This window comes from Phalacrocorax carbo, chromosome 17 (genome assembly GCF_963921805.1).
Source record: "Phalacrocorax carbo chromosome 17, bPhaCar2.1, whole genome shotgun sequence".
NCBI lineage: Eukaryota > Metazoa > Chordata > Aves > Suliformes > Phalacrocoracidae > Phalacrocorax > Phalacrocorax carbo.
In genome coordinates, this window is record NC_087529.1 from 10,740,891 (window position 1) to 10,767,841 (window position 26,951).

Here is a 26,951-nt window from a genome sequence, read left to right on the forward strand (position 1 = left end):
GGAGCAGGCTGCCCTTACAGTGGCACCTCTGTAAAACAGTGTCACGTGCTTTCTAACTGAAACAATTTACTGATGCTCCCAAGTTTCTCACTGTAGTTTCTCCCTCTCTTACCAAATTAAGGCAAGAGAGAATATGAAGAAAGAGACAGGAAGAAAATACACAGCTTAATTACCTAAAAGACTATGGATAATCAAAGCAAGCCACAGAGCTGAAACAGGACAAATACATTCTGCCTTTTATATAAACAATAAATATCTACAGTATACGCCTAATTACTGAAAGTACTCAGCCACAGCCTGAATTGTAACTGCTTAACTAGACCCAGCGAGGACAACCAACCAAACAGAAAACTGTCCACACAGACAGAGCTCAGCTCGTAATGTTGTCATTACGCTACGAAAAAATAAATCCAAATCTAGGGACTTTGGACCAAAGACATCCATGGACTTAAAAATTCTCCTCACTTGTCTCTTTTGTGAAAGGTTAAGTCCCATGTTTTCTCACCGAGAGGATTCAAGAAGGAAGTAATTAGCTTTCATATCAAGCTTAAAATCAAAGCCCTAAATCATTTGATGCTCTAGTGTCAGCAAAAGGAAACGAACATAAGATGAAAAAAAATGCTTCATGGCTGAAAATATGGCGAATATTGTGGAAAAAAATTATCAGTGTACAAAAGAGCCCAAGAGCCTCTGTTAGTTTTTAGGCAGGCTTTAGTCAAAACACTAAAAGCATCAAGTGCACAACTTAGTCAATGCTGGGCTACATTTGAGTGCATCTTAAGGTGTTTGTCCAGTGCAATTCTTGGAGAAGGAGGGCAAAAGCTTTTTTCCTGGCTCTTTTTCTGATGCCTGTTTTGCTGGGGATGAGCCAAAGAACCCTGCTCTTCTGGGGTGAGAGGGCTGCCACTCCCTCTACAAAGGAGGGGGGATGAAAACTGGAAGCTTACATCTTCTGAGTCCTCTTGAGACAAGCAAGCCAGCCAACTTACCCCAAAACATCCCATGCTTTACCCACAGGGGCAGAACAGCAGAGATCCCCTTCAAGGAGGGGGGGATCTTGCAACTGGCAGAGGGAGAGAGAACAGACAGGAGAGCAACAGACTCCTATACCTTGAGGATGAGAAAATATATCCAGAAAAGCATTAGAACAAACTGAGGGGAAGCTCACTAAAGAACAGCAGCCTGCTGGACACACAAGGGCTCCGAAGCACAACCACACGGGGACTGTCAGGAGCAGTATGATGCATTATTGTTATCTGGGGGGGCAGACCCAGCCCTAGCGCATCAATCTCCAAGGCTCTCTGTGGGTATGGACTGCTTCCCCAGCACTGGGGTGGGACAGGGGCACTAGCAGGAGCTCCACCCAGGGACACATTGTGAGGAGCAGCACTCACCAGCACTGGTAGCAACTCCAATCCATTGCCTCGTATGCAGTCAGAGACAATTAAATAAACTGTAAAGCTGGAGAGACACCAACAGATTTATACGTGCATTTAAATGTACAGGCATGTAGCTCCCAACAAACTAGAAATCATCCTCAAGCTTCTGATGATGGGCTATCAGTGCTCTTTGTATGATTGCCCCCCCGCCCCCCCGCTTCCAGAAACGCCTTGCTGTACAACTCGGGACAATGTTTTCAATTCACTGGGGAGAAAGGGATGGAGGATGCTGCCCCAGTGTGAGGGGCATGGGAGGTAGTCATTTTGCTCCTCTGCCTCTTACTTTACCTAAATAAATTATTCTGCAAGGCCTATCCACTTTAAAGCCCTGTTAGTCAAATATATATAAGCACTGGGAGAGACTTGCCCCTTCACAGGCAAGAGCTTGAAGTGCCACTACATTAACAAGCATTTCCTAAAAGAAAAAAAAAAAATCCACTACCAGGCTCTGTGTTTTCGGAACTAAGTTTACGAAGAGACCGTACGTTCTCTAACACTTATCAAAAGCTCAACTGACACAAAAATCTAGCTGTGCTTTTTTCAAGCTGATCCCCCACTGAAAAGCCTGCTAACAGAATTTTGCCAACAGCTCTGTAGATTAATCTACCTCTGTCCCTGCACCAGGAAAATAAACCCTCACACAAACCAGCAGAGCAAGATGCTGCACACGGCAGATACCAGAACCGCACATGCTACAAAATACATCACAGCCAAATGTAAAGTAAGGGGTTTGCAACATTACAGTATCCTTTGTGTTGTGCCCTTTTATAAGATACTCTAGAAATTAACTCCTAGCCCAGAACGTTTTAAACTCGATTTCATTTTAAGATTGAAGCTCAGATTATCTTAAAGCAAAAGTACCATACAAAAACAAGCGTTCCCATTCATCTTTGCAGAAGGATGTGAAATTAATTTAAGGCCAATAAAAGCAGAGTTCACTGCAGGTATTAATTTCCAACTCTTTTAATTTATTGACAGCCATAGAACTCCTCAATTTCTAGCTGAGCCAGTAGCATAATGAGAGGAAGCAGCAGCAGCACTTAGCAAGGTCCATGCTATGTTGACCTTGCCATCTGGACATGTGGCAGGCCCAGTGCAGAGGCATTTCCAGCGTTATCCTCTATAATCATGTAAAATTGTATTCTGATGAGAGAGGCCAAAAATCCCATGCTCCAAAGACCCAGCTGATAACAGCGATCAATCAATCCCCTTTTTGGATGCCAGGTCACACACGTCACACAGTGATGCCCATGCTACTGCTTCACAAACATTAATAAATGATCACACTTTCTGCATTAAGATGTTGATTTTCATTCCCCCAGCCCTATTGAGTGGGAGAAAAACAGCAGTTAAGAAGCTGATCCTGTGTTCCCAACGAAAAACTCGAAGGACTTTATTGGGGGCTGCTGTGCGTGCAAGATTAGGTCTGACTGATTTGCAAAAGGCTTTGCAATGTATTGGTTACTGAGCTAAGAATAGAAGCTGGGAATCCTGTTCCTAGCTCTGTACTCGCTACGCAAATGCTGCCTGTTCAGCCTCTATAACCACTGCCTTCCCCCATAGTGGGCACTCAGGCACACAACTGGACTTTGATGTAGCAAGAGGACACATTGCCCTTGCGAGGCTTCACTCGGGAGACTTCCATCAGCTGCACTGCAAGAGACCTGTGCTGGAAACCACGAAACAGCTGTAGCTTCAGCTCCTACTTCAGTATTACACACCAGTGTTGTCCGTCTCCACCTTTATGCCAGGAATTCTGCAGGAATTTGCTTTCTGCAGACTAAAGAGAAAGAAGAGTGAAAAAGATAAAGGGAAGGGATGGGGAGGGTGGGGGAGAGAAGGCTTTGAAATTACTGTTTAACCTACTGCAAAACACGAGCTGAAAAAAAAAAAGATTTAGTAATTCCTATACCAAGTCCATAACTTCTGAGTCTTCTGTATGCCGTTCATCCCGACCACTATCCTACCATCTGTACTACAACCGCTTCCAGCCCGCATTCAGGCCTCTCGCACCTACGGTCTCTGCCCCAAGAAGCTTGCTTAGCGGCAGCAGACAAATCCAGTTGCTTCAGCAGCAAAGGCCTCAGCCAGCTCGGCACAAGTGGCATTTCTTTGAAACAGCATATTTTGGGAAGAACCAAACACCTCCAAAGCCTGAGATGTAAAAGATAAGGATCCAAAGCAGGATCCCCCAACAACACCACTACATACAACCCTCTCTCACACACCCTGACATAACAAGACTTTACAGGGCTTGAGGGAGCAAGCATAACAGTTATGATATGTTGAAACAAGTAATGTCACTCATTCCCTGTCTTGTACGACAGATTGATGGATTGTCAGCGCAGAACTTGCAGACGATTTCAAAGGGTGGCAAGCAGAAGACAAACTGTCAGTGAGGGGACCAAAATCTTTTTCTGAAAACGAATAAACACGAACCCTGAATCCCCAAGCACTCGGACTTTTATTAAGCAGAATCCAAGAGAACAAATCCTGGTATGTGCCCACAGAGCACAACTGTCTGTGCACCTTTTCTAAGCAGAAGAAACTGTTTTCATGACGGATGTCATTGCTTAAGGACCAACAATCCAGACCAAGTAAAACAGGTTAATTATGGAAGAAAATGACCAGGGGACATTATGGGGTTTCGAGAAAGCTAGTAATGAATCAGCTAACTAGAACATCACATAATTCCACTGAAGCCGGTCTCCCACAACGATACTTCCCAATTCTGGATGCAGCCATGACATTCACTAGTTTGGTGATGCGTAACTGTATGACACTGATTTTCTACATGGCATCAGAAGGAAACATGCTCCCAGCCTGTCATCTGCAGAATGGGAAGGCTGCTCCACAGATGCAAACGTTTCAGGATGAGGCTCCATGTGGCCATACAAATGCATGGGTAAAAGTACTAAAAATGGCTTTCACAGAGCTTGTTGATTCAAATCCGTCAGCATGCAAGCCTGTACTGAAGTCTACTACTAGTTTAATAGCAATGCTGCACATAGCGAAGGTACGCAGGCCAAATCAAAGCAGTTTTGATAGATTTCCTGGGAAGCTACAGCGCCAGACGACCCTCTCTGCAGAGAAGGGAGTTATCTTCATGGGAATCAGCTCCCACAATGTCAAAGTAATAATTCTGTGCTCGGACGAATAAATGGGGGGAGGGGGAATCTTTTAGATTAAATCGCAGAGAAGCTTTCTCCACAACAGAAATCCAACAGCATACCAAGGTTTCCAAGCCAGTCACTGCTGAGCTATCCAAAGAAAAGCTGAAGAGTAATTTACTGGATTTCTGTAAAATAAGCTTCAGTTTCATCTGAGGCTGCAATAAGCAAAGCTACAATTGCTGTGTAGTTTTAGTTGGTGGTAAGGCTTCATTCTAGAGCTGTGTGAGGAGTGGGCAGCGCCTCCTACTTAAAGGATCATGAAGAACTGAACATAAGTATGCTGGAAAAAGAAAGTAACACTCAAATCTATCAACAGCTAAGGGACCGACTTTATCCCAGAAATTACGTCAATGTCAATACGTCCACCGCTTTCAATTGAATAAAGATTTCTCCTGTTACACAGGCTTAGCTTGCTCACTGTCTACCAAAAACGACTCGATGCTGAGCGATGCTGCTGTTAACTTCTTCCTTGAATGTACTGCCCTGATTGAAATGAGCCTGTATCACTACCAGCTGTAATACAACTGTACAAGGTACCTGAAAAAAGGACAAAATGAGGCTCCAAAGAACCTCATTATAAAGACAAAGAACTGGCAAAGATGTTTTTACTGCAATTAATTGAGAACTAGCAAACTTTAGTCTTTCCTGCTCTAAACAAAGGGGGTGTAAAGAGGGCAGCACCACTGTGACCTGTACCCAATGGATGAATCCCTTCACCTAAGCTGACACAATACGTGTGTAAAGATGAGGTTCCCCTCAATTTCAAAACCAAAGCTTAACACACACACACACAAAAACATCCCCAAAAACCCGCCACCAAAAAAAGCAAGTTTTCCTAGATACTTGATTAAGTCTAACACCCTTGCTCCCCGGCTTCCTCCCTCTCCCAGCGTGGCAGCCAACTATTGCCTAGCAGTCGGAGAGATGTTCTGAGGCCTTATGGGCTGTTCTCACTGCGAGGCATCACATCTTGCTCCTGAGCAGCAATGACAGCTGTAAACAAAACATCTATTAAAAAGAGATTACTGAGGATACACACTCATGTCTTAAATGGAAATAAAAAATTTCTATTTGGCCAGACTCCCAGGCAAAGGCAGTCCTGTGCAAGTTAACCAGCATTTTCATGCCCAAGGAGCAAAATAATTTCTTCTTAAACCTCTCCATCAAGAGCCAGGTGAATAGCCATTCTTCAGAATGATGGCACAGAATCTCACAGCCACAAAGGCAGCAATAAAAGGGGAAGAGGTAAAAGAGCAAGGCATGGGCAACTATCACACAATCACTGTCTTCACACTTACCACAACGCACAGTGGCTTCAGACCATAGCGGTGCTGCAGGGCAACAGGATGGGAGCACTGCGAACATCAGTTATCCAGGAGAACAAAGGGATGGGAGAGCCTTGGCTAAATAAAACTTTAAATAACAGAAATCATACACATGAGTGTGCAACGGGATGTTGGGGAAAGAACCGTCAGCAATCCCGTCGCCTGCTGAGTTTCCCGAGCTGGGAAATCAACAAAATGGCAGGAGAAGGCGGCATGCTGCTGTCGCCTGCTAATCTAGATCCAGGCTGGATGTTTTGTCGCCTTAGTATGGGAACTTCACCATTTACACAATTCACCCAGAGATAATCAAGAGCTGGCTTGGAATTAATCCAAGGATCCTAATGCATGCTACATCCAGCAAAAAGGGTTGTTCTCCCAGAAGCCTCAAGCGTACCGATGTCCAATTTGCAGGAACAGCAGTTAGCAGAAACACTCCCTCTCACATGAATTTTTCAGCCTGGGCTCTAACTCGCTGACATCAACGAAGAGAAACTTGTTGACTTTTCCAGGCATAGAACTGGGTTATCAGGGCATCCTAAGCAGATTTGTAACAAAATAATTGGCTTGAATATTGACATTTCCACTCTTGTACCTGTAGGCATGATAAAGAAATACCTCTCGCAAGAAAAAGCTCTGGCCAAGCGTAACTACCAAGTCAGCTATATTTCAATACAATATTGTTTTCAATACAAACAGTAAGGTAAATCATTACGCAGTGGTTATGCTGTATTATATGCACACATCGGCATTATTTCATACCATGTTTTACGCTTTCCAACTCAATTCTATTAAATTTTATTTTTTTTAACCCGGCAATGCTTTTCAACTTAGTACAATGCAAAATATAGTTAACTGGTACAGCCTTGGAGTTCAGGCCGAATGACATTTGTTGACCCTACAGGGAAACTACCTGAACAATTGTTTTCAAAGGAAGGCAGCAAACTCCTGGAGAAGTGGGAAACATTCCCATGGAAAAGAGAAAGCCACACCTGTAAGCTTCAGGTATTTCTCTATTATCAAACCTGATCTTGGGGACAAGACATACTTAATCAGCATTTTTCTTACTTCTTGCTGCCAGAAATAGGTGATGCATTTGAAACATATGCAAAGCTGCGTCTCTGTAGAGACCTCCCTTTTGCAACAACCTGATCTTTTCTGTTTATTAGCACAGGCTGGACCTAAATTTTTCAATACTATACACAAACACCTATATAATTTGAGCTAGAAGAATACTGCCGTAATTGACAAGAATAGGTGCGGCCAAATGTTTTCTCATGCGGTTCAGAGATATCACAGCAGCATCTTCTCAAAACATAACAAAAGATGACACTTCATCAGACAACATAGATGTGCCAGGCAATAAATCTTGCAGCAGAAGGCTCTTTCCTATTTCAATTCTAGTCATCACCGATCGAGAGATACAATTGTCTTTCTCAAGACAGACACAGGAGAGGTGAAACGAAAGCAAACACCTCAAACAACTGAAAAAAACACTGAAATGCTCAGGGTTTCATTTAAATCCTAGTGTACTTGCTCTGGACTAATAAAAATAGCCCACCCCCCTGTTTGTACAATTCCTGAGATCAGTAGATACTATCCTGCAGCTGCCTTCACTATTCAGAACAGCAAGCAGGCTTGTTTCAGTTGGGCACATCCATCTGTTTCCCCCTCCCCTTTTAAATAGATGCATCGTTTCAGCCCCAAGCATGGAACGGGCTGGAGATCTTCCCCACTGTGACTTGCGTATCTGTGCACTACTGGCCACGAAAAGGTGTCCCCACAGCTTTGGTATTTTGCACTATTCTAGGATCTTTCACCTAAATGTTAGCAAACAAAGCTGTTTTGCAGTACTCCACAAGAACGTTTTTTATTTGGCATCTGACCATTGTTGCTGTCAGGGCATGAAGAAAGGGCTCTCATATGTAGCAGCACAGACCAGCACGGACTCCAGAAAAATCTGTCTAAAAACAGGGTAAACACTTGGTCACTTAGTTCTGCCAAGTTCTGCGTTTTACTGGGTACAGCACCAGATTTATCCAAGCTACCTAGTTTGAAGTTATAAATATGTGACTGCTGTGCAGATTGGTCTTGAGGTAGGAGGTTTTAGCTTTCCATCCACAGCCACAAAATAAGGCACTTAAAAGTACAAAATAAGGTCCCACTGCCTTGTTCCCAGGTTCTCCAGCTAGTAAGGAAAAATTAAGCAGAGGCCACAGTAAGTCAGAATCAGAAGAGTTTAAAACATTACCTCTTAAAGAACAGATTCAGATACGTTATCTAGTAAAATCTATTTGTGTATCAGTGGCCACTTTTCCTTCAGAAGAAATGCTCCGAGGCTCCTTCAGTGCTAGCAGCTCAGAGCTCACAAATAACCCTTTGACAAGAAGCCAGCGTGCATCCAGCGAGGATATACAGCCTACTGGGATCAGGACTCAAACCAGCTTGCTTCTCCTTCTTGTTCTTCTACAGCTCCCTGCATGTCTGTGGGTAAAAATGACTCCATCTTCCCGTGCCTAAATTCCACGTTTGTAAAGGAGGGATAATCACTCTTCGCTACTACAGAGGGCCATTGTCAGGCTACATTTACCAGTGACTGACAGGAGCCTAGGTACTACAGACAAGCACCACAAAGGATCGCCCCTCTGCCCCACAGGCTTTATGAAAAACAAATGTTCCTTAAAGAGCAGGTTTCAGATTGAGTTCCCTAGTAGTTATCACAAAGAACAGCAATTTAACAAAGCCTCTACAAATGTAAAAAAAAAAAACCAACCCACAATTTGATACTGTCCTTTCAACCTGACGTTTCAAAAAACCACATGCACAATTACATATGATAATGACAAAGCAAGAGAACAAAAAAGGTGGGCAATATTGTTCCTTCTAGGTTAAAAAAAATTACAGTGCACTCAGTTTGCCAGTTTAATAGGTGATGTGACAGGTCCTTAGTTCATCTTAGGACAATTTGAGAAGAGAATGATTAGCAGTGTATGATGACAGTGATCACTAGCTGATTCCTGGAGAGCTGATAAGTTATTAAGCTAAACAATGCATCACTATTATGAGCGAGTCAGTGCACTAACTGTAATTTCCTTGAAAGCTGAGCGGTGCATGATTATACTTGTCCACTCAGACTCCCTGCTGGCAGCTCCGAGTTCTGCTATTGTTCTGAGCTCTAGAGCCTTCCCAGTGCCCAGGATACAGCCACGTGAAAGCGTACTCTTCTTATTCAGCCTTCGTTGTGGCAGCTGTCATCTGAAGGATACTGGGAAGAGACATTCTCTATCCTGAAGCACAGAAGCACAGCTATTAGAGCCCCTAAAAACATGTGGTTTTGTTTGTCAGCACGAGTTACCTCTCATTTCTGAGGCAATTTCCATTTCAAGAGTGCTCTGACTTTGTAATGACACATATATACCTACATATACATTATACATGTACATAAATATGTGCGTTTGTGTGTATTAAAAACCACACATACATACATACAGGTACATTTCTGGTTGTTTTCTTTACAACTCTCGGGAAGACGGCTGTTATTACTGGAAGCTCAGACAGACATCTTTCAACTTGTACTTCTCTCTCAAGGTCTACGCGAAGACAGCAGAGCCCACCTCCGCTAATGTAGAAAAACTAGGAACAGAAAAGGAAGAGACGAAGGGGGCAGCCGGACGACAGGGCTTTCAGGTGCCTAATACACAGGCTGGAAACATGGCCTTCATCTGTCCTACAGAAAAGAGGCAGCCCTAGCGGGGGAGACAACGCAAGCCGTGGAGAAAACAGCCAGATCCTGCTGCAGACCTGCTCTGTGATACGGAGCAGCCCCTCGCCCGCCTACGTGCCTCAGTTTCCCCCCCCGCAAAGGGAGCGAGCGGCGGCTCCCCGCTGCCGGAGGTGCGGCCACACGCACCGTGAGGGCTGGGCCCCGGGCGCGCGGGGCCTGGCGCTGCGCTGCTGGACAAACGGAGCAAAGCCAGTCCCTAGCCCACGAGGTTACGTGGAGAGATGAGAACACAGACCCCCATTTTGATTCCCTAAACTAATTCTCAAAATAAATCTTCGCTCTCCTCTGCACGACCAACCGCACTACGCCTCCCCTCCCTTTGGTGCATTTTCACCGTGCTCTTGTCCTGAATGTCGTCAGCTAGTCTGTCCGGGAGGCAAAATTTTTTAAAACCCCTAAGTGTCTTCCCCTCCAGCAGCAACAGACATTTCAGAGTATAAGCCCCATTGGCTTCCAATGAGCCTTGCGGTGCCAAGTGCTTACGTTTTTTTAAATTTTTTTTTTTTTAAATGGGACTTAGGTGATTCTGAAAATATTATCATGTACCTCACATTAGATTTGATATAAAGTGAACATTAAGTGGGAAGAAAATCTGACACTGAGAACATTTGACAAGTGCTTAAAAGGTAGATCCTAATTCATTTTAAACTTTGTTTTATATAAGACTCATTTAAGGAGCACCATGAAATTGTTTCATTGTCCTTTTCTCTGTGCTGATCCTGCACGGAATATATAATCAGTAATATGTTTAAACAAGCCAAGGAAAAAGTACCACTCTATTTTGAATCCAGGAACTGTGCTATTCCTGTCACTGAGTTTTTTCAAACCCAAGTAAAGGGGAAAAACTGTTGCTGTTGGAATTAAAAACACAAAATGAGCAAATGTAATATTCAAAACATGATACTAGTAATACACATAGGATAAGCCTGCCCTATAGTTTTGAAAAAAGGTTAACACCATTGCTATTTGCACACCTCATACCTTAACAAATAAATTATTTCTATGCCTACAAGGTCTAATCATCTGACCACTCTCCCAGGCAGTAAAGCAAGGTTAAGAAGTCAATCATTTCTATTCCAACTCTGGAATTAAGTATCCCATAGCTGTACTATTGCAACTGTCTGTGAGCCTGTGCCATAAATATAACCAAAATTATTTGGCTTCAAAGGTGTGGGGTTTTTTTCTCCCCCTTTTCCCTGAACTCAGATCACACTCGGCAAGTTAACAGCAACTTCCATAACACTGGAGGTGAGAGCTGTTGACTTGGGGCCAGGAATTTCATCAACTGCTTTGCTATGATCCTCCAGCTACACCCTCAGTTATCCGGCCAACAGGGACTGCACCTAAAGATAGAGCCATTAACTGTTCCAAGTACTGTGGCCGTCGTCTACAAATCCCTAAGAAAAATGCACGGTTATGTTCCAGTCAGTGGGAACTCAAAAGGAGATAAACAGCAATAACATGCCATGGAAGGCTATCAAACATGGATTAACAGCCAAGAGTGTATTAGTTTAAAGCCTCAGTGATATGCTATAAACATAGAAGAAAATTAATTCAAAGCATATGCGCAAGTACATCTCAAAAGGACACAAGTCTTAGGTGAAGCATTTTATACATACTACTTATCATTTCTGACCTTCCTGGTTTTTTCCACTGATAATTAGGTCATTATCACCTTTACAATGAGATATCCATTCAAAATACACCGCTTCACAAAATCATTAAAAGCTAATAGATAACCATATTGTTTTGGGATTATTTCATATTTAAATCATTGCCTAAGATTACAATTCAACCACCATCTGAATGAACAAAGCCATTCAAATGGGTACGGGATGCACAAAGTCCTTTTACTTTAGTCAATCCAGGCTGATTTCACACTCCTGTGCAAATGAGAAGTACTTCTGGCCCATCACAGCATATGAGCTACCAGGGGATAGCTCAGGGATTCGCCACAAAACCTTCCCTTAGAGACTTTTATCCTTCCGCAGACACAAGGCTTTCCCTACATACAGACACAGAGTGCTTGTCCTGGGGTCAAGCCTCAGCAGCCCCCAGTTTACAGCACTGCGATGGGCAGTGTGACAAGGCGTAAAGCCAAGAAAGTGACTGTACATGCAGGAATTATGAGAACCACGCAGAAATTCAGGGCCTGGGAGTAACTCGATACCAATATGAAGACGACAGAGCAAACTCTTTCATATAGTGTGGTTTCATCTCATGACCACTGTACAATAACCAACGAACAACTTTTACTGTAGGGCACCCACCACACAATACCGTACATTAAAGTCAAACCAAGCAACATTCGGACTTTATGCCATTCTAATACTTTCCCTTACTTACATCAAGGACATAAATAAAACTTCTGCACAGAGAACTTGGGTAGAAGTAGCTTAATTAGTTTTGTACATCCATCCAACCCCCTAACAAATTGTAATTCAGCTGTCTGCTCTGGTACAGAAGTGCGTACGTGCCCTTTCCCAAGGCAAGCTTTGCTCTTAGCCAGCTATGGAATTTTTGGCTTCTAGTTTAAGTTAGAGCAGCCTCAAGGCTGCTTTAACTTCAGCTAGTTTTTCACAGTTTACAGCCAATAAGCAGTTTCGCATGAAATGCTCACAAAGAAACATGGAGGACCAATAAATTACTGCAGTAGGCAGTTTTTGCTCCGTACCAAGTTCTCACCAAAACTGAGAGGTTGTACAATCTCACTCTTGAGTTCAAAGAGCACTTTGTCCTGTTTAAATTAAACATTAAATCACACATCATCATGCTACGCGGAAAGTAATGCCAAATGGAACAAAGCATTACAATGTCAACAACATGTTAATGCAGAAGAGAGCAAAGCTCCATGCAGGGCTTTAAATACAAGATCCAACTGGACAAAATCCTGAGCAACCTGCTCTGGGTGACTCTGCCTTGACCTGGGGGGTTGGGCTAGATGATCTTCAGAGATCCTTCCCACCCTTAACCATTCTGTGAAGATTTGCTATTTTCTTATTTTGTGATGACAGCATGGTACCAGGCTTAGACTGAAAACACCACAAAAAGGTTAAGGCTCCACTATGGCATTAACTGTTGAAGTCCAGCGTGAGGCTCCCGTGTAGTTATGAGACATCCATGCTCCTTCACCCGGCCAACCCTGTGCTTTGTCATCTTCTGTTCCTTTTCCTCTCCCTCTCATCCATAAATTCAGAACCCCCTCCAGAAATCCATAAAGCCTGCCTAGGCCAAGCTTAATTCTTGCTAACCTCTTCTGTACTTCGCCAAAATTATACTGGTCTGGCAAAGTGGTTCCTGGCAGCCATCAAAACACTGTTACACCTGTACGCCAGAAATACTGAAAAGAAAGCAATCATTTAATAAAAAAAAAAAGCTCTTTGTCAAAAAGTGACCTTCTGTTCTTTAGGAATCCAGTCGTTTTGTACATCTGTAACTACCGTTACCTTGCGTGCAGTGCAGGTAACTCAAATCCATTTAATTTTCCAGAAAAATGTATTCATTTCAGTTGCACAGGAATTGCTACAGATTGTCTACTCTTAAAAACAATAGTCTATGTGAATTTGTGTTCGCTTAGTCCATAAAAGGTAAGTATTGCAAAACACACAGTCCTACCACTCACCGCAGAAAACCATTCACTGACTAGCCTAAAACCTGCGGCAAGCTCAGGAGAGAGCGAGCCACAAGCACATGGTTTCACACCTTGCTAGCTCAGCAGATGCAAACGAGCCACGCACATTAAAACTCTGGTTGGCTTATGAAAATTATGAAAATTAACATGCAACATTGTCTCGGTATATCATGAACTGTCCTACCTTTATCCCCACAGTAGTGAGACAGGTTAATTCTAATATTTCCATTTTGCAACCACGTAGTTCAGACAAAAACAATTAAAGCACGATTTTATTTTAACATTAGCTAATCTGATTTAAAGATGTCTGAAATAATTTTTTGAGTCACAGCATCTTAGGTATAAATAAGATAATTTAAATAACAATTATCAAAAGAAGTATGTTTGCTGCTGAAGCTCCAGAGCAAATTAAACAAGTCAATTGAGGAGACATTGGTGATAAAGCAACTGGAACCGGTCCATTTACGCAATAAGCCAGATTTTGACAGCGACAGCATCTTCTGCAAAAAGCAAGAATATTTTCCTCCTCATTTCAAATTACTTAGTTTCGTTCAGAATGATCACTAGTTCATTCCAGGATGAGAAATTAATTAGTAACTGAAAAAGCAAGTAAACTTTTTTTTTCTTCCAGTCTGCAAACAAGGAGTAGGTGTGGGAGGCTGAGATCTACTAGCTCCAGCACCTTGACAAGCATAGTCTCAAGTCACCATCAGTTTTGTTTGTTTAGTACAGGTCACATTATACTGCTTAGTTATAAGCACAAAATAGGCTGAGGGTTTTTTCCCCCTAAATACTCAGCACATTGAATATTGCTTATTTGTTTAAAAACAGCAAATGAAAATGTATGTTTTTCATGTTATAATCAAACTCCAATTTCCACCCAAAAGCATCTTGAAAAAGATCACAACTGAAAGATTAATCATGTAATAAGTCATCCATCATTTTCCAAAAAGCATAAAAATAAAGACTGAGTAAATCTATGTAAATGTATACAGTTGCTTAGATGCATACAGAGTACATCCTTCTCATTATTAAGGACAACCTTTTTTCCTTTTTGCCAAGACTACATTTATTTGCGAGTGCCTCACAGGTTATTAAAAGAGAAGAGTCAACCTTTCCTTAGGAAAAGAAACAAGAGCTACAAATGTTAAACAAGATTAACACGGGCCATTTCAATCAAGGTCTCTGACTTGTCGGCTTCAACCAACTCGCCCTGCAAAACAGGGTATATGCCTGGCATAATAAAGGGTTGAATACTGATTTTTTTTTAACCACAGAACGAGGATAAATATTCAGGTATTGCTAAAACCAGTGCACTTCATTACCCAGATTCTCTGACACATAACATTTCTAAATAGCCTGAACAGAACGAGACAGGGGGAGTCACACCTACGTCTTAACTGTTCTACCCATGTCAAAACTTGTAACTTCTCCCCTCTCAGTTTTACAAATTCCACCAGGACCATTTTTTTAAAAAAATTCATCTATTTGAATACTTTACATAAGACTTAAAGGCTGCATTTTACTCAAGTGATGTAGCTTGCAACACCTGATGACGTTGCTAGTATCCTCTGTAACAAGGACACTAAAACTTTGCAGGCAAAGAAAATGAACTTTTCCTTTACAGCTACACCTCGGTCAAACACACATTCACACTTCACAACGCAAAGAGGGTTGGGTTCCTACTTCATAGACAATTAGTATTAAAAGATTTTGGGTCAGTGACAGCCTACCACCAATAACGGCCTGCACCTCCCTACAATTACTGGCCAATAAGTAGCACAAGTATCTTAAAAACATCTATTCCATCACATTGACAAAACCTAATTGGACCACAAAGGTCTCAAAAAAAAAAATCACTTTGCCTGAGACATTCCCACAAAGGCGTATCTCAGAAGTCGCCAAAAGATTAACAAATGGTTTGCTGCCACCAAGCAAACTCACCACTTTTGCGCCAGCTTTGTGCTAAATACCAGCTCTGGTATTTCAGCATTACTGCTGTGAGCCTCCCCAAGCAGGCTGCAGTTCAGAGGTAGACTTTTTATTCTAATCTCTAGCAAAGCACATTTAACAGACCGAAGTAAGGAAGCTGGTTCTGGTTGGTGAGGAAGTTTAGGCATTCACTGCTTTTTTTGGATGTGAAAATAAAACTTTATCAACCAGTACAAAATGTTTATTATGCATCAGACCACAAAAATGAGATCAGATTTTCTGTTTCCATGGTCAGCACAGTAAAACTTTGCGCAGTGTCTGAAACTAACAGGGGACTGTACAGTCACAAAACAGGCTTAATCAATATTTCTTTTGTCCCATAATAAAACATTTTTGTCTGTTGTTTTCTCTCTTAACAAATGTATCTTATAGTTAGCTACACAAAACCGAGCTGAGCTTGGGGAGGAGGAAAGATCTTTTTTACTTTGAAATGATAACTGCAACTTACAGGCTTTGCTCTGTTGATTCTGAACTGCAATGAATGGAGTTATTTCCTCACATTCCTGTTGTATAATTCTTCCTTTACCAGCCTTCAGCCATCAGCAGATCAGAGCTGGAGTTTACTCTGGAGTTGGCAGTAAACAAAAGAACAAATCTGCACTGTTTCCTCTGAAAAAAGAAATTGTAGCCCTTGTCCAAATATATTAAAACATTGAAACATGCAGGACGATTAAGGAGTTGTGTATTAGATAAATGAGCCTCTGTGCTCAACAGATTAAAAAAAAGAATAATTAAGTAGAAAGATTTACATATTTATAGAGCACAAACAAGGCATTGTCAAACAGTTCCAGCCATCAAATGGAGCCTAATTTAAGTTATAAGTCGGTGGAAGGAGTAGCCTGTGGATTCAAACTATTGTGTTAATGAACAACTCAGCTGTTACTTCTCGATGACGAATGCACAGCACACACTTTTCCTTAACAGACCTGCAATACATTTGCTCTACTGCTGAAGCATAAGAGCACCCAGCTTGCAGGGGGAGCCATCTAGGTACTAATAAAACCCACATTTTTCATTTAAATACTGACTTTAATCTGAAAGTAATAAACAAATATTCAGCTGAAGGGATCTTTAATGAGTTGCACGGTGAAAGATGAACTGAGAAAGAAGAGGAAAAAATATTTAACATCAGTGGGCACCAGTGTTGTTTGCTTTACATCACTGATGTGGTGCCTTATCCCCAGATGATGCATTACACCTATGCAACAGCTCTGCCAATGGATGGAAACAGTTCAGCGTGGGAAATAAGGAAAAACAGCCAGCCTGCTACAAACTACAGCCAGGTATTTATTTATTGAAAAGGCAAATGTCCAAGTTCAGACAAGAGGAAGAAAAAAAAGTATCTTAAAAAAATGAACAGCCCTGCTAAAACATCCAATATCTAAACCAACATTTCTCCAGCACGTAGCACTCCCCAGCATTACACTGTGGGTTTGATCCAGTACTTCTGTTCCACCTTTTGAATCTCATTTAGTTTCTAAGCACTCCTGTCAGCTTCTGACTTGGCATCAGCCTTAGCCTGATGGGACCACATGGTAGGTTGAGGACTGCATGACAGGACTGCCAGGCAAAGTGCCAGAAGCAGAAAAGAAAGGGAAATAATAACAACATTTGTAGATAAACAATAAGAGACCATCAGGAAGGAAACCTGCTCTTTCCAAGGTTTAATGTATTAAAGCACTACAGAACATTCTCACAGCCCAGCAGCAGCTGAAACACCCAGCAGCCCTGAACACAAACTGATGACATTCACAATTGAAGAGCTTATGTCCTTCGTTAGTCCAAACGAGTAACTTCTAAGTCTTTCTCCTTCTCACTAGCTCTTACTCATCCTGAATATCCACCAGCAAGTTCAGCACCGTACGAACACATGGCGATGCAAACAAGAAGGCAAAGCGCTCTGGGGAAGGGCAGGCAGGCGGCTTTAGCCATGGGGCTTCCCATCACTCCCGCCTCCCGTGGTGTCTGGACTCCAGCACTCGGTCCTTCTGTAACAGATGGTCACCAAGTCAGACTTAAAAAGAAGTCCCCAAACCTCTGATATCACACGCACAGACACACCCGGGCAAAGGGAAATCAAGACATTTGGGAGCCTTTGCCACACCAAAAGAAAACACGAGCAACCTGTTTTAAATGAGTAAACGCTGTCTTATAACTTGTAAGAGCCTTTTTTCCATGGTCTTCCAGGGCCATGCAGGATGGCAGATGCCAAGGGAAAAAAAAAAAAAAAAGAGAAGAAAGGTTTTAACAACAGGAGCAACTTGCCTTTGCCAGATGATCACCCAATGTTGCAGATCAATCTGTATTTCATATAAGGGCATAAACAACATTTGTTTGTCTGAGCTCATACCAAAGGAAACAGACTACTGATCCCTTGAATGTCCTCAAATGATGCATAGACATGTTTTAAGCACTTGTTTGTCCTATTATGCTCTGAAATCCAAAATAGACCTTTTATTACAGTATCTCCAATTTCAGGACACCTAGACAGTAAACAAGTGAACAGGGAGTGAGAAACACTTATATTAATAGCAACAACACAGTGTTCATAGGTAGAAGTGTCAATTATTAGTAAGCAAAATGGACACATTACCAAAAATACCACCACGAACTCAAAGACAAAGCTAGTTTTGTTTTTTGTTCAAAGACCGAAGAAAATCCAACTTATCCTGTACAGTTTATCATTGTTTACTTCTTGCTACACTTCTATTAGAATAAATAATTTTAAGCACCTCCCCACTCTAAGAGCACCTCCTGCTTCCGAGCATCCCCTGGTAGAGGCTGCATGGCAAGCAGCGTCGAACGTGGGGCAGAGCCCAGCCTGGCTCCTCCACACTACCCAGCTTCTCACCCACACGGCCAGCCTCCTGTACTTCGCGCCAAATGTGCGAGATTGCAAAGTGCTTGTAGTTCTGCTTCAAGTCACCAATCTACACAAACTGCACCTCTAGAAGACCTGAGCATCTTGGAAGAGAAACCAGGCCGACAGGTGCTTTTGAAATGGCTGCCTTAAACACTTCTGTGACCCAGGTCTCAACCTTTGCCCATGCAGAACTTGTTCCTTCTCTTCAGCACACTGAAATCACGACCATCTCAAACTAAACACTATCAGAAAACTCTGCTGGAGATTTTCAAATTTATGATGCTGGACACAGGACGTATAACTATTTTAACTGCCCAGCCCTGTGAACAAACTAACCTCTCAACTTCATCCTGATTACAACTTAATAGCATTAGAATTTAAATACTACCTTTCTCCCTCAACTACCTTAGTTCACTGTTTACCACCAAATCTTTATATTAGGTAACGAAGAGAGAGAGGAAAGGCTACTTGTTAACTCACTGACTCTGGATGTGCAAAGGTCTACCAAAGCATTACCCAGAAATCGGGCTAATGACATTATACAGATACAGTGCTTGGAAGAACCCTGACCCCACGTTATTCTCCAGGACTTAAACTCTCCATATATTTTTATATACGCTCAAAAGACAAGGTCAGGATCACATTCCTTCTCCCTACTGCATGCCCTGATGGCTCAGTGCAAGCATTATCCAAGACTGTCCTTCCTCCCCCTCCATTCAGGTTTAATTCCTATGCAGTAAAAGGAGATAGTTAAAAATATTTTGCAATTAGGAAAAAAAATCAAGACAGGAATGTAACAGCACATCAATATGTCTGTCGAGTCTTCAAGCAGGTTACTTGTGGCACATCACCCAATAGTATGACATTGTTTAACTCTGACCAAGGAAACGGAGACACTTAATTCTGGTGGGAAGGATGCTGCTCTTTTTGCAGCACACAGGGAGCTGAAGGTGGGAGTTCACCCACGAGCAGTTCTCTGCCCCAGAGAGCTAACATTTACAGGGGCACGTACAAAAGAAAAAGGACGCAATATTAAAACCAGGCACAGTTGTTACATTCACATACATAAACGCCTGGCACACCTTCTGAACAGGTAAAGATCCTTGGCACCAAGGAACTCTCAAGCCAAACACGGACACAACACAATCAGTAAAACGCTAGGATGACGGTGATGACAGCAACGGCAAAAAGACACATGCAGATCTTCTGCAAGCAACTAAAAATTATATGGATCTGATCCTCCACTAGGGTGCCTGGCAGAGCTCAGCTGAAATCAATAGGTCTGCACTTCTTTACGCAAGCAGAGCATCAAGAGCACATTGCTTGGGGTAACTGCTCAGGAGTTCCACTATTACTTATTTCTGGACTACCTGTCTTAATGCAACTTTGCATAAAATACCTCATGCCTAACTTAAAGTTATGATTAATAGTGTTTTTCTTTCAGCTCAGTTCAGCCCACCGTTTCATTCACTCCTGGGCTCACCTCTTCACCTCGTTAATGGCTTTCTTGCTTCTGGCCATCAGAATAGTTCCAAAATTGCTGTTCTTTGTTCAAAAAATACTGCCATTGTAACAGAAGCTAAATTAAAAGACTCATGTCATGAACGAGGGCAGACTGAAAGTGGCAAAAAGCCAAATAAAAAGAGGGAGATTTGTTACTTTTCCTTCCCAAGAGGATTAAGAAAAACACACAAGATTTAAAAAAATTGTTTGAGCCCGTTTCCCTGGTGTACGAGAACATGAAAGAGACTCCAGTACTCCCTCCAGATTACTTCTCAGAAGAGCCTATGTAAAAACTGTAGAGTTTCTTGCATGACTAACATAAGGATACTGATGATGTCATTGCCACCTCTCTGGATCACATCTGTCCCACAAGTCATTATTTCTTACTGGCAGCCTTGCAGCACAGGTAAAAACTCAGTTTAAGGTCTCACTGGGGAAAAATGTAGGTGGTGTAAGTAACTGGCATCTTTGCTATCTCATCAGAAAAGATTAGCAGGGATGTAGGCCGCCTTCTCCCTTCATCCACCAAGTGGTCCTTTTCAGATGGGGTGGTTGGGAGGGTCTTGCACCCATATAAAAAGTTGTTGTCTTGTGGGCACAATCACTACTTAAACAAGGAGGAAAAAGAAACAGTGGGATCATAAATTTATGGAGTTACAGCTCCCGAAGACCCTCACCTTCCTCATACACATGGCGCTCATCAGAGCAGAAGGTCCATGGGGCAGAGACCTTGTTTGCCTCAGAGCATGTAAAAAGCACACAGGAGGCAGCAATATTTCAGTACTATCAGCTGTCTTAAGAATGACACAAACAAGCTTCCCCTCCTCTCCCCTGCATCTCTGTCTGCAAAAACAACGAAACAAACAAAAGGGAAATAAATAGAAGTTTCCCATGCCAACAAACCTTTCCACAAATAGTTTTTGTTCCTGACTGGTGAGATTCCGTGAAAGCTAGGGAAAGATTATTAATCCTCACTGTGCATGGAATGGGCCAGACACCACAGTGACCAAAGGCAATACCAAACTGTCAAGCGCTGCACCCAAATGCAGGACAAGGTATCACATCCCAAAGGGCTTATCTTACTGTCCCAACCCTTTCACAGCTCTCTAATGTTGAAGATGTCTTTTTGTTTCGCACTACATTTTCACAACAGGACCATCCCTGAACTTAAAAAAAAATAAAAATGAAAAAAAAAAATCCACCAAAGCTCAGTCTCTGCATTAGGAATGACAGATTTAAAGATTTCACTGTTGACGTTAACAGTGACATTTTAAGTATGGGAGGGGGAGCAACAACCCCTCCCAAAAAAATCAGCAGCTACTTTCAATTATAATGAAACAACACATTAAAAATAGAAATCTAAGATTGGAGAGCCTTTAGTGCCCTGTGGAACGTCCAGGGACAACAGTAAACAAGGTGCTGATATACTTTACACTGCAAACAACGTTAGTGGTGAGCCAAATGGGATGAGCCCCAAATCAGAGTGAAATTTCAATGCATGAAGTTTAACTGTAAGATAAGGGACCGTAATCAAATTACACCACAAATAGATCCATTCATCCGTAAGCATTATCGCAGAGAAAGGATTGAATTACAGCTTGGAACAATTTAAAAAATAAAAAGCAAATTTATTATCTATTTATTATTGTCCTACTGCCAAAGAAAATTTCCCACCTTCATACAAGAATGCCAGCCGAGATGAATCTGGGGAGAAAACTGAAATACTAATTATCAGGCTGGAAAAACAAGAAGAGTTTGAGTTATTTACATTCCCATTCCTCCTTCTGAATAGAGCAACAAAGTCAACAAGCTAAGTGAAGACAGGAGAACATGCATTTGCAATTCAAGTTGTTTTGCTGCAAAAGGCCTAGGCAGCTTTATACATTCAATAAACTGGCCAGAGTGTTTTTTTCCTCTGCCTAAAAAAAAGAAAAAAAAAATTTCTCAGTGTCTTCCACTACATTCCCCCCCCCAAAAAGCTATCACAATCCATATTACTCAATACCACAATTTTTAAAGAGAACCAAGTGCAAGGCACGCATCGCCCATCACCCTCCTCCAATCTGGCAGCATCGAAAAAGCACCTTTTAACACAAACACGCGTGTGGACGATTCGCTCTTTCAGTAAGTGCTGCAAGGAACAACAACCGGGGGGGGGGAGCGAGAGGAGAAAAAACCACTCCTCCTCCTCCTCCTCCCGTTGCTGTTGTCGCCTTTGTTGTCCGGCGGGCGCCCCGAGCCCGCAGCCCGCCCGGCCCGGCCCCCGGCCCCCACCTGTTCCCCTGCAGGCGCTCAGGGCAGCGCCCGGCCCGGGGGGCAGCCGGAGCCTGGCCGGGGCTGCCCCGAGCCCTCGCGGGGGGCCCCGAACTCCAGCGCTGACCCCGTCGCCACCCCCCAGCCTTGGGACGGGGGGGGGGGGGTGTAAGGAAGACCCCGGTGTCCTCCCTCAGCTCCCAAAACCCAGCCCTCTGGGAAGAGAGTATCCCCCCTCACCCCAGCACCCTGACCTCTTGCAAGGAGGGTGCCTTCACCCTCCCCGACACCCTGCCCCTTTGCAGGAAGGGGGGTACCCTTCCCCCTTGCAAGGGGGGTGCCCCTCACCCCAACACCCTGCCCCCTTGCAAGGGGGGAGCCCCTCACCCCAACACCCTGACCTCTTGCAAGGAGGGAGCCCCTCACCCCAACACCCTGCCCCCTTGCAAGGAGGGAGCCCCTCACCCCAACACCCTGCCCCCTTGCAAGGGGGGAGCCCCTCACCCCAACACCCTGCCCCCTTGCAAGGGGGGAGCCCCTCACCCCAACACCCTGCCCCCTTGCAAGGGGGGGCTGTTCTCCATCCCAGGACTGCTTTTTTCTTCCAAAAAAGAGGGCGCCCCCCACCCCCTTGTAAGAAGGAGGCTGCCATGCCTCCTTGCAAGGAAGATACCCCCTACCCCAGCCCATTCGCAGGGACGCAGGGTGTCCCGCACTCCAGCACCCTGCCCCCTCTGCAGGAGGGAGGGTGCCCTCCCAGCACCCGGCCCCTTTTAGCAAGGGGGATACCTCCCCAGCCCCGTGCCCCCCGGCACCCTGCCCCCTCGCGCGGAGGGTGCCCCCCGGCACCCTGCCCCCTCGCGCGGAGGGTGCCCCCCCCGGCACCCTGCCCCCTCGCGCGGAGGGCGCCCCCAGCCCCAGCACCTACCTCGTCTTGGAGGACAGGAAAGCAAGTTTGATTAATCCATAGGTAAACAACTGGATGCTCTCCTTGGCTATGCTGGCCACTCTGAGCCTGTGCTCTAGGATGTGCAGTTCCATCTTTTCCTCTTTCTCATTTGTAGTTCATCTATCCCTGGGGTTTATTTTGTGTTTTTGAATGGGGAGGGGGAGGGGGGCTGTTATTGTCGGTGCCTGGTTTGTGGGGTTTTTTTTCTATCCCCCCCCCCGGCTCCTTCTCCTCCTTCCCGGCTGCGGGGGCGGGGAGGCCGGCGGGGCGCGGAGCGGCGCGGCGCGGAGCCGGGCAGGGAGGCAGCGGAGCGCGGAGCGCCGAGCAGCTGGTGCTCGCTGGAACAAACAACTTGCCACTCAAGCCCGGCCCGGCAGCGCCTGCGCGCCGCCCCGCCGCATGCCGGGCCTTGGAGTCCGGGCTGCCGGGCGGGGCGGGGCCGGCCGGCGCCCCCGCCCCCGCCCCGCCCGGCCCCGCCCGGCCCCGCCCCGGCCCCGCCCTCACGTGCGATTTTGACCGGTCGCTGAAGAAAATAGCAAGGAAATGTATTACGAGTACTTGTAAGTGGCCGGCCTTTCCCCCCCCCCAACTTGTTTTTTGTTTTGTTTTGTTTCATCTTCCTTGCGGCCGGCGTTCGGCTGGGGCCGGGGAGGCACACGGAGCGTCCGGAAAACCTTTTACAACCTGAAAGCCGGCAGAAAGGCGAACTTCAGAAATTTCATTAACAATAGGGAAATACTCAAATCTTACCCTGTTTATTCTTCCAGGTGGCAGGTAGGGAGTCTTCATCTATTTCCCTGTGCGGCAAAAATAAAGGGGGAAAAAAACCCAGTTGGCATCAAAGTCTTACAGAAGGAAAATCGCAGTTGTAAAGAACATAAAAACAGCCTTGTGTGTGTGGCAGTTGGTAGCGTTGGAAGGGTGAATGGCCTGCTCGCCCCAGTCCTCGCCCCACTCCTTGATGTCACCGCTCTAGCAGGGAAAGAGTTACTTCTCTTCACTGCAGCTGGTGTAGTGCTGTGCTTTGCACTTAGGCCGAAGGGAGGTCGGGATGGACAGACCTTCGAGCTGGCACTCCAAAGTGGGGGCTGCTCTGCCACCGGCACTGCCTCCGGGCCGACCCCAGCCACGCTGCCTGCGAGCACCGGCTCCTCTGCACAGAGCCCCACCGACACCACGCAGACCAAAACAGGAATTAGATTCAGGCTTAGGGTGTTCTTAAAGCAGGACCTGAGCCATAAACCTGATTTAGGTTCTGCGCTGGGCTCCCTCTGACTTCAGATCACACTGATTCTGCCATGAACAGCAACAGCAATAACCCCACCTAGATCACTATGGCACTTTCCATTAGTAGATCTCAAAGAGGCTTTACAAAGACCATCAATAGCAACCCTTCTGTTCTACACATGGGGAAACTGAGGCGCGGGATGTGTCCAAGGACACAAGATCAGAGCTCCGTTAGCCAAGCCCCACTCCAGGCCATTCCTCTTCCCTATACAGAAGGAAGAACTTCTGTAGTTGTAAATTAAGCTTTTAGGGCCTGTGTTCTTGTGGCAGAAATCCCTTGAATCGAGCTCTGGAGATGAGCTTCTGCAACTAGGACTTCCAAACCCTTTCTGCTCTGTTACTTCCCACTGGATGGCTCTATTTCTCCCCTGGACACGTCTGTTCTTCCTCTGCCTGTGGCCATACTTCCGAAAGGCTGTCTTAATTTTGTAATATCCCAAAAGGAAAAGGTAGAAATTAGAAGCATTCATATCAACAGTTAGTCAAAATCATTCAGACGAAAAGCAACAAAGATAAAACAGCAAACCTGTACTTCATTTTTTACAAGCCTTTAAAAACCAAGGTGTTGTTTTCCTTTGTTGCCTCACACAGAAGTTCAGATGACTGTAGGCGTTGCATTTTAGGAAGCTGAAGAGAGCTTTTAATCTGCTTCCACTGCCAGTTCAAGGTCTTGGTCTTCGAAGCTCTGCATGTATCTGTGCCCAGCTACAAAAAGTGCCTGCACCTGCACCTACAAATCACAGCCATATCTGTGTTCCTGTGGGACAATGCAGACCACAGAGTCCAGAAGGAAGCAGCCAGGGACAAATCACGCACCATCAAGGCTGCTGTGAGCTTCCAGAGGAAATCAGACAAATGTAGCCTGAATCGCTTCTAGGAAATGCTGCAAAAATTTCCTCTTTTTCCATCATAATCAGGGCAACATTCACAACATCAACTGTTCCCCTTCCCACTTAGAGAAAAAGTATGCTGCCCCCAAGCAGAGCTTTCTCAACCCAGAGAGGCCAGGCACTCCAGGAAGGCCACCAGGGATTCTGCTATTACCAGTCTAATTACCACAGAAAACGCTTACATGAAACAATGAGAGATGGTAGAACAAACCCAAAGGTAAAATCAGTGGGGACTTTTTGAAGCAAGTAAATCATCAGAGACTTTGTTCTGCCTGGAGGGAAGGAGAAAAGAGGCCCTGAGTTAGTCATCTGGATTCACTAAAAAAAAAAAGAAGAATCAAGCAAACAAGCAAAAAAAATCCCCCTAAACCCACAAAACACAAAAATACTTCATTTTGTAAGTTTACATCTGGTGCTCTCGAAAATTGCATTTTCGTTCCTGGGTTCAGCTGCTATGGTTTTCCAAGTCTTTCAAAGAAGGCCTGAAGGCCTCTTTGAGATGGGAACACAGACCTCATGGCTACATGAACCTTCGCAGTTGACTGTAGGAAGCATTAGGAAAATATAAAGCCCTACCAACACCTAAACCAATTTTCTACATGTGAAAAATATGCCTTGCTTAGCACAGGCAAATTTTTCAAGAGCAGGCAACCTGGCAATTAGCCAAAATACTATTACATGCCCCCTCCTCCAGCTGTCATTAGTATTCAGATCTCTCTCTTGTTGCCAGGTATACCTGGGAGATTCCATGCAGGGAGCAGCCTAGAATGTGTTGTTATTATATATAACGTGCTATAATATCTTTTGATTATTGCAATTGAAAGTTTTCCATATTTTTGCAGCTCGAAAGGACTCACTTGGCCCAGCCACAGAGCAGGGACCTGTTGTGCAAGATGATGTAACCACGTTTTTTTATTAAAACCAAAACCCATTCCCTGCCCACACAGCTTCCAATGTCAGTTACCACAGCACATGCTGGGCAGACAGAACAAAGAAACGGGGAGAACGGACAAGAAAACAGGAAGATGAGAGAGCAGCAAAACAAATCTCAGTATGAGGACCAGGCACCATGAGTCATCTCCTGCCTGGATGGAGAGCAAAGCACTTATGAGCCATCAAAAGTAGATGAGATTTCTAAGTGCTTTGGTCAGATACCACCCATAACGCTAAGCAAAACTTGGGTTTTGAAGCCCTGAGGGTGGAGGTGCAGGGATTTCCCCGGTAGAGGAATGCAGGCTGTACTTGGACTGTTGGGCAGTTTTCAGATATCAGCTTCTGCTCCTGTTCACAAGGACCTTCTTCCTGGCAAGCAGGGCAAGAGGCAACGCCTGTTTGCCCTGGGGCACTGTTTGTCTACACGCGAGGTCCTCAGAAGCAACGCCGTGTTTTATGAAAAACCTGACTTCAGGAAGATGGTCTGTATTTTTGCCTTGAACATTCGTCTCAGCAGCAACCAAGGTACAACCAGGTGTGGGTCACCAACAGTCCTTTGGGGGGCTCTACCTCTTGTGAGTCTGAATTTTGCCTGAATGCAATGTTTCTCAGTAAAGCACAGAGCAGTCCAACACCCAAGTCTCTGCATGCAGATTGCTTCCAAACCAAACCGAAAGACTCAACAACGATCAGCGTTTCAGGAAAAAGAAATTTTTAAAAATGTAGGAACAGTTTAGGTGAAAGGAATGTAATTACACTCTGTGATGAACAGTTCATGAAGATCAGCACTGTTCACAGAGGAAAAATAAAGGAGAATTTCTAATCACGTGAGTCATCATGTTTTATGCAGTTATGCCAAATTATAGCAGGATATTTCAGCATTATTTTATTTAGATGGTGGAAGGAAGTTCTTAAATCAGTTGTGGTCTCTT

General features: G+C 44.3%; 1 protein-coding gene across 1 annotated transcript in view; it reads right to left on the reverse strand.

The window, feature by feature from the left end:
* Positions 1–23,273, reverse strand: part of CASTOR2 (cytosolic arginine sensor for mTORC1 subunit 2) — a 123,296-nt gene extending 100,023 nt beyond the window's left edge. Inside the window, exon 1 of the mRNA XM_064468338.1 lies at positions 22,889–23,273. Within this exon, the coding sequence (XP_064324408.1) occupies positions 22,889–23,001 (113 nt within the window). The 5' untranslated portion in view covers positions 23,002–23,273. The remainder of the gene's footprint in view (positions 1–22,888) is intronic.
* Positions 23,274–26,951: the final 3,678 nt, after the last annotated feature.